Below are 10,141 nucleotides of genomic sequence, written 5' to 3'. Positions count from 1 at the left end.
AAAAATAAGAATTTAATTTTGTGGCTGTATAAATATTAATTATATGGCATAAAAATCTATATTAGGTATGTGTAAATAGGTACTAAGTTGCTAGTTTTTACAAATTATTGAGCACACCACTTTATATCTACAATATACAAATGCACTGATATAATCCTCAAGAGAAATTTAGGTATATTTTGTTTTGTGGTGACATTGCATACTTATACCTAAATCAACTTGGAGCCAATTTCACCAACACAGGAATAAATAAAATACAATTGAAAAATTATAAAAATGTATTTTTAAAGCAAACATTTGTTTATGTTAACAATAAATAAATAATAAAATAATAGCTAATGATATCATTTATTCGTCATCTGCCATTTCCAAACTATGATATTTTGAAGTTTTTTCAAGCCAATTTTCCACACCTGTGTTACCCATTTCATTGGCCAAGTTCATTCGATTGAATTTTCCGTTGGTTGTCTGGCATTTATCCATAATCAATGTATCGCACTTGGTGATTTTCACTAATAAAAATAAATAAAACCAAGCCTAACAATTTCTATTTGTATTAATCAAAATACCTAAGTAGGTATATCAGTTAAAGTAATTTATTTATATTATAAATAAGTAAGATAATAAATATTTGAAAATAAATTTTTTTATATAAATAATAAATATATTTAAACAAAACTAGTTATTTTTTATTATTTACTAACCGATTTGTGATTTATCGACTATTGTATTAAAAATAATATGATTTACTACACATTTATCATTACTTTTACAAAATCATTATTTTAGGTAAGTATTTAAAAAAAATTGTATTTATTATTTTTACTTCGTTAAATTGAACATCATTTCCTGTAATTTTTTTTTTAATATTAAAATAATTTATAACACTTATGAAAATGAAAAAATGAAGGTATAATGTAATTATTATGCAAATATGCAATACATGATATCCTTCAAATTGTTAATGTATTTATAGGTAATTATTAGGGCAGATGATTTGTAAACATAAAAAGTCACAAAAAATATTAATTTTACACATTTGAATACCCAAAATATGCATTTTAAAAATAAAATTTAACCTTCTAGCGCTTTTATGTACCTATGCCTGCGGACAATAAAAACTATATTACATATACCCAAGACAAAAATTAAAAGTACATTTATGTTTTGGTTCTATGCTAATTAAAATAAAAACGTCATGGGAGAAAAAATTGATAAAATTGTTAGTTAAATAAAACTATGTCTCTAAAAGTATAAAACTGAAGAAATATGCCCTAAAAACAAAAAAAACTCAAAATATGCATTTATATGCAAAATTGCGAATACAATTTCAAAACTAGCTTTATGAAAGAATGAATCTTATTCGTTTCGCACTTTGCTATTTTTGTGACTGTGTAAAACAAATATGCAAATATTACAAGTCCTCTGCCCTAGTAATTATAAATTAGGTCTAATAAATAGGTAGGTATCTAACTAATTATTGTAACAAATATAGTTTTTTAATATTTCCAATTTAACATGTGACATAATATGATGTTTTCTTAAGTATACCAAATAAAATATAAATGCTTTTATATTATTTAATTTTTTTTATATATATATATTATACTGAATAGCAAAATGGCAGTGAAGCGATCACCAAATATATTCTATTATTATATTCTGTTAATTGAATATACCTAATTTTAAATCATAAATGTAAGTATAGATCATGACATCATGTGTAATGTAAATATTAACCTCATTGGGTCAGTTTAAAATAATGTATAAATATACTATAATCTATAAAATAAACTAGGTACTCATCATAAACCAGACCTTGTCGCCATCCTGAACAATCAGAGCGGTAGTTTACTGCACTTAGAGAATTTAAAACACAATATATAAAAACATATACATTGTAAAAATAAAAAAACAGATAGTTAAGAGCAAAATACATTTATACATGCAAAATACAACGTAACACTAAAGTTTACAATATATTAAAATTGCAAAATACATACTCAATAAACACACCACATTCACTTGCAGGAATCAATATAGGTAAAACTAAAACAATTTATATCATCTACATCCACAGGCTAGGAATTTTGAAAATAATACTGATCAACTAATATAATCTTGTTTTACTTTTAGGTAGGAGGTAGGTATCTCACACTAGAAAGCAGCCAGCCAAGCTGCTATAACGTCAGCTGCAGTAGGGACCTAATATGAATTATTTTTTTATTATAAAATGTGCTTAAATATATTATACATATGTTTATAACATAACATGTATTCTTTTAGAAAAATAAAAATGTTTACAATTAATTACAATGTTTTTATTAAAATAATTTTCAGTTTATATTCATGTTTCATACCCATTTACTGAATAAATTTCATTAACATAATATAGAATTACCATATATTTTTAAAAATATGTCTACTGGCTAATCTAGATATTATCTAAACATTCTTAACTCATAGGGGCAAATAAGGGAGGAGGGGCTGGTGGGGAAACTCGGCTTAACCTAAACCTATGGCAGCAACCGATCAAACATTCCACATGGATAGGTGTATTTATAAATATATTATATACCTAACTACATAATAGCTATTTTACTAATTTAATATTTTTTTACCTGTACCTCTACATTTAATATTTGTAATATAATATGTCTACTGGTCAGAATTATTATTTTAATAACAGATAATCTATGATTAAGGTTACAGTAATAAAGTTAGATATAACCAATACACAACGGTACTCAAATTAATTATCATATGTGTAATTAATATTCAAAGGCGTCAAATAAATTTACATTTATCACATACCTATTCAACAAAAACATAACAAATAAATAACGTAATTATATTACGTACAACAAATATTATTAAATTAAATTTGTATAGACTATTTTAATATCACAAATATTTGTTTATAACTTAAGAATTACTTATGAGTTGTAGGTCAATATAGGTAGGTACCTTGTTGTACCTACCTACTTTTATCATTTTACTTCTGAAATTTAAACTATACATATATTTTATAATTAATTTGTTTAGATTTCTAGTATCTACACAATAAAAGCCTAATAATGTATAAAAAAAAATTTAAAAAAACCGAAGAATTTGAAATCCTAAAATTTTAGTGAATTGGTACTATATTAATTTGAAGATAGTTAAAACTAACAGTGTGGCATAACTGAAATATTAAAGTATACAAAATACAAACTTTCGTAAAAATGTTTTTTACTGCCCTGACAAATTGTTTATACTACAACTAAGTGTCTTTTGTCACTATAGTAGGCAATAATAGAATCAATTCATTATCTATTATTCAAGTATGGTAGGTATTAATAATTAACTTTTCTCTTTTAGATAACAGTCATAAATGCTCTATAACTAGACAATCGCAAGGTATAGGTAGGTAAATAAATTTAACAGAATGCAAAAACACAAATTAAAAATTTATGAAATACATTTACCAGCTGGTATAGGTGATATAGGACAATGTGATGAGATCACCGCTAGTTTTTTTAATGTTTTCACTATTGGTGGCTTACATTCTTTTGATGCTATGGCTGGAGTAATACTTGGTAACCTGATATCTAAATGTGATCCTTTATCTGTCATAATCTAAAGATGAAAAAAAAAACATTAATTTGGCAGTTTTAGATGAAAGCATTAATATTGTTTTACTTTATTATTCATAGAGTAAAGTTTAATGGTTATATCTTTCGCAACTAAAGTAGCTAATACAGTGGCTAAGTATGTTTCTTTCACAAACAAATATTCTAATGCTGATCTTTGCCAAAATATATATCGACAAGTTGTTGCAGCAATTACTGAAACCTAAAAAAATAGTGAATATTAATAATGAATAATATTTTTTAAAAAACAGATAACATCCACCTTAAATTTGTCTTCGGAAGAACCTCTACTTTCAAATTCAGGAGAATCCAAAAACTCACACGGTCCTATGGGATGTAAAAGTTGATGATCTTGTAGAACATTTGCTTTTCCAGACATAAGCAGTCCAAGTCTATCAGTTTTTGTGATATTTTGCATAGCATAAGCCTCACCTATGTGTAAGGTAACAATCTGAGCAAATTGTTCACTCACCAATTTCTTAAATTGAATTCTAGTAATCTATATAAATAGTAAAATCAATAATAAATAACATAGTGTGTATTTATAATATACTAATATGAGTACATGATATTGTTAATTGTTATACTCTATTCCATTTAAGAATAAAATGAGTAGTGGACAAGTAATGGTCTCGGTTCATACTCGTATTATGATGACCATTAGTAGAGCTGCCTAAAAACTCTAGTGTTAAGATGTTGTTCTTCGGTAATTTTTCATATGAGAGTTGGTTTATTCTTAAATAGAATATAGCATAGTTATTAACTAAATTTACCTTGAAAGGCTTAAACATGTTACGATAAATTTGTTCAAGTTCTGGATTAAAATTAATCGGTCTTCTTTGATAAATAAGATAAATTAGTTGTAGAATATTAATAAAAAGAAAACATAAATTCCAAGTGAATAAATCAGGTGCACACACTATTCTCCATGCCCAAGTAATGAGTATAAGAAAACCTAAAACCAAAATTAAGAACCTATTGATCAAATACTTATCTACTTTTTATCTGTAGACAGGTTAAATAGGTAAGTATTTTACTCTATTCAAAATAAGAATGTTAGTTGGCGGGCAACTTATGCACTGGGACGTGGCTATGTTCCAAAGCACTGGCTTTGCGTGACGACTCTGTGGGGAAAGTGTCTGACAATGAGCCTGACCGTCGCTGACGACAATTGTTCTTATTTTCTTATTTTGAATAGAGTATAGGTACCAAGAAAATATTAATGTGGTTAAGGCAATCATTTTTAAATAAATAGCAAACAAGAAAATAATATTAATTCATGATTTTTTTTTTAAACTTTACCTGCAATTAATGTTGAGTGCATAAATAATATGCCATAATAACTAGTTGGCACAGAGTATGATACAAAAAACAGAACATTAGCTATCTGAAACATCCAATGTTGTGACGGACGCCAATCAATACACCAAACTACACAGAAAAAGATTGAAAACATTTGTTACATTACACCTATATTTTATTCAATAAATGGATACATGGATCGTTCAAAGAGCTCATACTAATGTAGAATTTAAGAAAGCATGTATACATTGTTTAACCTACCTGTATGTTCAGTAAATGACGTACTGTTAGTGCTATTTTCTTTGAAAACTGATGGTATACTAATTATTTCACTAAGCCCAAAACCAAAAGAGGTCATAATGAAAAAAAACGTATTAAATTAATTTAAAAAAATTATACTCATTAGTTTAAACTTAGGTAATTACTGTAGTCTGTTTATAAAAAAACACTTATCGTTGTAGCTGTATCAGAATTAGTGAAAATGAATAAGTAAAACGCAATGCTTGTGACAGTAATGCCTAGTAGTCATAAAGAGAACTCAACAGATTACAGGTATTGATTTTTTTCTCTTATCACGCAGGGTTGCAAGAAGGGTTGCAAATTGATACAATGTTTTTATTATAATATAGCTTTTATTTCATTACAAGTGGATTTTTGCATAATAGTAATTAGTAACTATGACTTAACAATGAACAATTTTTATTAAAGGAACAAGAATGTTTACACGTTTCCTACGTATATGTGAATATCTATTTTAAATAAATAGATGCAAATATTATGATTAATGTATTTCAATAGATATAGTTGGATGAATACCTATATTTACTTAAATACATTTTAAAAAATGCAGAAAAATACTATTCACAATCTTTGACAATAATCGCTATTAAAATATGTATTTTAAATCACATTTTTTTTATTAAAAATATTGTTCAAGGACAATTAAATTAAAAATAATTACACAAATGGATATATTAAAAATCATACAATTATAGAAATCTAATTTGTGTTCATTTGGCCACAGACAATATACAAGTATATTTATACATAAATATAAAAAAAAAATTGTTTACTTAAATTGTTCCCAGTATTTAACATAGGTAAGTAGTTAATTTTAAGACAACTAATTTTTATCTTCAAAATAACTTAAAATTAAAAAAAACATTCATAATATAAAAAAATAATTATGATTAATAATTTTAAAGTTAAAAAGTAGAGAAAATCAAATACATTTATGTAATAGTTTATAATATAGAGCTACCCACTAACAGTATTTCAGATGAGCAATTATTAAATGTAGAAGAGTAAAAGGAAAATTTATTTTAACATAATTTAATTAAGAATAATTCATAATAAATTAATCAGTTTACTTGAAAATAGGTTAAAATTGTAAAGATGACATAGATTTATTATGTCCATACAATGATTAAACAAAAAAAAAAAATTGTATATCACTAAATAAATCACAAAGTACATTCCAAATATAACATTAACTTGTAGTACTTACAACACTAAAACTATGTCACAGACGGACTATCAGTACCACTACCACTATCGTGTTCTTTACGGAGATGTACACCACGTTTACCGCCACTTTTGGATAAAGTAGCAACCTCTTTCTGCAAACACTTGATTTTACTATGCAACATTTCTACTTCTCTACTATACTCCTTTTTGTCCGAATTCATTTTATTTCGCAGTTCATTTTCTGTAGTAAAATGTTTGGCTTTCAATTCGGTTATCTAATAAACAAATTGTAAATTACTAGTACACAGATATTAAACAAATATGTTTATTTATTTTGTAAAAAAAATATTAATATCTCTTACAAATTTATCTTTGTTTAGCAGTTGAAAATTCTTTTGATGAGATTGTTTTTGTAACAAGGCTATTTGTTCTTTGAGATCAGTAATAACCACTACATTATCTGAATTTACATCAACATGCCTATGAGAATTTCGATGCATTTTTGAAGGTGGAGGCAAAGCAAAATCTGGACCACTATCATCTATTAATTTCATTACATTTGTATGTTTAGTTTTCCTATTTTTTGATCTGAAAATTAATTTTTAATAATTTGTATAAAACTTGACATTTTCTAATATCACATTGGTTAACTATAATACTAAACATAGTGTTTAACTATAATACTAATTACTAACCCATCACGTTTTTTTACTAATAGTTTCATTTCAGCATCAGTTTTTTTTGTTTTCGCTAAGGCTCGTTTAAATGATAAAGTGCATAACCAGCATAATACTTTTCCATCAAGCAACTGAAATAAAATAAAACATAATTAAGAAAAATTATTTTTTAAATGTTGATACTATTTAAATTCTTACTTCACAATCCATATCTTTTCTATTAAATGCGCAATTTTGTTTGCATTGATCACAAGTTACAGGTGGCCCATATTTGCGTTCAGAATTTGCACAACGCTGACACTTTTGGCCAATGAAAGCAGCTATGATATTGCAGTAACTACATGCTGTTGGTCTACCATATTGAGCCACAAATTGTTCACACTTTTTACAAATTGTACTCGTGTTTGATTTACTAAAATTTTTAAAAAATTAATTATAAATTTTTGAAACACACTAATATAAGTAGGTATTTAGTTTAATAATCTTTCATTACAAAGCTTACAACTATAACATCAAGTTGTTTGTAAATTCATTTTTAATATGGTCCATGAGATTAATTGGTTTTTAATAGTAAGATTATTTTGTGACACTACTTACTCAGTCTGTTGGAATTCGGACCGACAGTAAGTACACTTGACTACAGGATATGATCCTCGACATTCCTAAAACCCACAATAATGGCATATTATGTAAACGTTGGTTTATCGCCTGGTGGCGATTACGCGAAACGAAAAATTGCACTAAATCTACGTACTTTACAGAGTTGTTGCCCAGAAGACAAATCTTCGTACAAATACCGTTTGAAACACTTTGAGCAAGCAAATAATGCCGATTTATTGTTATTACTCATGTCGAAGCTTAACTATTCGTAAAACGTACGGTAAATAGTAATAACAACGAATAAAAAATGTTGCTTGCGTATCAAAAAATAAAAATTCAAACACAAATACACAATGCCCTAATATTATTTGTGTACGTAGATAAAATAAACAAAAATTGCCAAACTTACGGTTTGCAATGCGTTTAAGAAATAAGATCAGTCAACTCAACTACAGACGACGGCGACTAGGTTTCCTTAAAAAAAAAAATTAGCTTTGGATCGTGATACTGATACAACGCGCCAACCAATCGAAACGATAAAATCGGTGCAGCCAACGACGAGTCACATAATGATATAACAGCACTGAACTATAGAGTATAACCAGTATTGTTCTATGGTATAACCACGATTACGATATATATTATCTTAAATCGTGGGTACAACTTTATTGTTACAGACGTGATTATAGTCCGTGAACGGCGTGAACAGAATATATGAAATTTCTGTGATGATATCGTATCACACATTTTGACAATTTCTTCTTCGTGGTTTTTCGTTTTATCCACCGAATTACCGCTTGACCCACGGCTATCAAGATACAACTTTACCATCAAGATTCGAGATAATAATTATATATCATATTATCATAATGAATATGTGTCATCCAGTTCTTGTGTAGACAGTGTCTATGAAAAGTCTATATTGTGTATTCTTTCGTGATTAGTGATTACTCATTACTCGTCAGTGGTTTACAATAATTAATAATAATAATTGTCAAAATTCAAGAACATTAACTGAAAACATTACATGCATAGCAAAGAAATATATTTTTAAAATTTTTATTGCTTACACACAATGTCATTCCACATTGTTTAAGTTTTTTAAATTCGATACGAAATATTTATATCGTTTAGATAAGATGGCACAAATTCCCGAATGTCCGGAAAGTCTTAAGAAGATTCAACATCATTTAAAAATCGCTTTAGAACACGATTCTAAAGATCCAGTTATCAGTTATTGGTGTGAGTTATTTGACATCGAGAAATCTAAATATGCATGATAGTATTTTTTTTTTTGTTTTAGGTCGGCTATATGCCCTGCAAGCTGCATTGACCTTAGACAAATCATCGAAAGATGCGAAAATGTTTTTAGTGTCTCTAATGGACTGGTTGGAAAAACAAAAAAATAATTTAAAAGATAATGACATGATCACAAATGAGACTGCTGCACAAGCACACATAGAAAATTATGCAATAAAATTGTTTAATTTTGCAGATGGAATGGATCGTCAGGCAAATTATAATAAGTAGGTGTACCTAACTAATTTATACCATTTTTTTTTAAATTTAATGTATGGTTGTTTTTATTAGGAATATAGTTAAATTGTTTTTCACTGCTGGACTACTCATGGACGTTTTAAGTGTATTTGGGGATGTTTCCGAAGAGATCACAAATACTCAAAAATATGCAAAATGGAAGGCTACATACATACATAATTGCATGAAAAATGGCGAGACTCCTACACCTGGACCACCAAATACAGAAAGTGGACAAATTGGTTTCAACTTTCCAAATCAAGGAGAAGACATTCAACAACCTACAGATAATTTTGTTCCTCTAACTCCTACTAAACATACATATGAAGGTTAATAATATATTTATTCTAATACTGAACAGTCAAAAATCTAACATATAGTTGAATTTCTTGCATATCTTATTATTATATAATACTACAATGTATAATTTCAGATTATCCTGCATCAAATCCTAATGAGTATCAGCAAATACCCAACATGTCTACAATCAGTCCAACAGAAATACAGCCAACTATATCAGGAAGACCAATCTTACTCAGAGGTATAAATTTCCTAAATTATTTATTATAAATTCTTAGTTTAAAAAAATGATTACAATGTAGGCAGCTAACCTAACAAAATGAATAGGTATATAATATTTTATTTCCAAAATAGTCTAATAACAATGGTACATTTTGAATTGGGTGAAGTTGAATTATTATTACAAGAAAATAAAAGTAATTTTACATTTTAGATGGAATACAACTGTCACCGTCACAAATCACTAAAGCACAGAAATATTGCAAGTTTGCTGCTAGTGCATTAACCTACGATGATGTTTCTGAGTCCATTGCAAATTTACAAAAAGCACTGAAGTTACTAACAACTGGTGAAGATTCATAGTTATTAATTACTAATTATTATAATAGTATTCATAATATGTATACA

General features: G+C 27.1%; 3 protein-coding genes across 6 annotated transcripts; 1 reads left to right on the top strand and 2 right to left on the bottom strand.

Annotated features, from left to right (window-relative positions):
• Positions 1-260: 260 nt before the first annotated feature.
• Positions 261-6,460, bottom strand: LOC132939703 (popeye domain-containing protein 3-like). 4 transcript variants are annotated; one of them, XM_061007022.1, is made up of 7 exons: positions 6,442-6,460; positions 4,935-5,063; positions 4,406-4,587; positions 3,895-4,131; positions 3,682-3,834; positions 3,468-3,618; positions 261-512 (listed from the first exon to the last, which is right to left on the bottom strand). In XM_061007022.1, the coding sequence occupies exons 2-7, from the start codon at positions 5,026-5,028 to the stop codon at positions 349-351; spliced, it is 981 nt and encodes a 326-aa protein (XP_060863005.1). In that variant the 5' UTR covers positions 5,029-5,063; positions 6,442-6,460; the 3' UTR covers positions 261-348. The 4 variants fall into 4 exon arrangements, 3 of the variants coding, with proteins under 3 accessions (XP_060863005.1, XP_060863004.1, XP_060863006.1); XM_061007021.1 differs by lacking the exon at positions 6,442-6,460 and adding an exon at positions 5,196-5,488; XM_061007023.1 differs by lacking the exon at positions 6,442-6,460 and adding an exon at positions 5,196-5,487 and having other exon boundaries at positions 370-2,205.
• LOC132939704 (protein FAM76A) lies at positions 6,178-8,384 on the bottom strand. Its single transcript, XM_061007024.1, has 6 exons — positions 7,833-8,384; positions 7,676-7,740; positions 7,277-7,490; positions 7,097-7,209; positions 6,764-6,989; positions 6,178-6,676 (listed from the first exon to the last, which is right to left on the bottom strand). The coding sequence occupies exons 1-6, from the start codon at positions 7,926-7,928 to the stop codon at positions 6,452-6,454; spliced, it is 939 nt and encodes a 312-aa protein (XP_060863007.1). The 5' UTR covers positions 7,929-8,384; the 3' UTR covers positions 6,178-6,451.
• Positions 8,385-8,462: 78 nt separating this feature from the next.
• Positions 8,463-10,096, top strand: LOC132939707 (vacuolar protein sorting-associated protein VTA1 homolog). The gene is made up of 5 exons (XM_061007026.1): positions 8,463-8,920; positions 8,982-9,204; positions 9,269-9,543; positions 9,648-9,755; positions 9,948-10,096. Exons 1-5 carry the CDS (start codon positions 8,818-8,820, stop codon positions 10,094-10,096), a joined length of 858 nt encoding a protein of 285 aa, XP_060863009.1. The 5' UTR covers positions 8,463-8,817.
• The last annotated feature ends 45 nt before the right edge of the window (positions 10,097-10,141 follow it).

The sequence above is a fragment of the Metopolophium dirhodum genome, chromosome 2 (genome assembly GCF_019925205.1).
Source record: "Metopolophium dirhodum isolate CAU chromosome 2, ASM1992520v1, whole genome shotgun sequence".
NCBI lineage: Eukaryota > Metazoa > Arthropoda > Insecta > Hemiptera > Aphididae > Metopolophium > Metopolophium dirhodum.
Note: the sequence above shows the minus strand (reverse complement) of the source record. Positions and strands in the feature narration are given on the sequence as shown.

Excerpts from the sequence above, each read along its gene's own strand:
- LOC132939703 (XM_061007021.1), bottom strand. The coding sequence starts at position 5,292 with ATGACCTCTTTTGGTTTTGGGCTTAGTGAAATAATTAGTATACCATCA. Across the intron at positions 5,064-5,195 it reads GTCATTTACTGAACATACAG|TTTGGTGTATTGATTGGCGT; the intron begins GTAGGTTAAACA and ends TTTTCTGTGTAG. Across the intron at positions 513-3,467 it reads TATATCACCTATACCAGCTG|TGAAAATCACCAAGTGCGAT; the intron begins GTAAATGTATTT and ends TATTTTTATTAG.
- LOC132939704 (XM_061007024.1), bottom strand. The coding sequence starts at position 7,928 with ATGAGTAATAACAATAAATCGGCATTATTTGCTTGCTCAAAGTGTTTC. Across the intron at positions 6,990-7,096 it reads TTAGTAAAAAAACGTGATGG|ATCAAAAAATAGGAAAACTA; the intron begins GTTAGTAATTAG and ends ATTAATTTTCAG. Across the intron at positions 6,677-6,763 it reads TGCTAAACAAAGATAAATTT|ATAACCGAATTGAAAGCCAA; the intron begins GTAAGAGATATT and ends TTTGTTTATTAG.
- LOC132939707 (XM_061007026.1), top strand. The coding sequence starts at position 8,818 with ATGGCACAAATTCCCGAATGTCCGGAAAGTCTTAAGAAGATTCAACAT. Across the intron at positions 8,921-8,981 it reads TCCAGTTATCAGTTATTGGT|GTCGGCTATATGCCCTGCAA; the intron begins GTGAGTTATTTG and ends TTTTTGTTTTAG. Across the intron at positions 9,756-9,947 it reads AAGACCAATCTTACTCAGAG|ATGGAATACAACTGTCACCG; the intron begins GTATAAATTTCC and ends TTTACATTTTAG.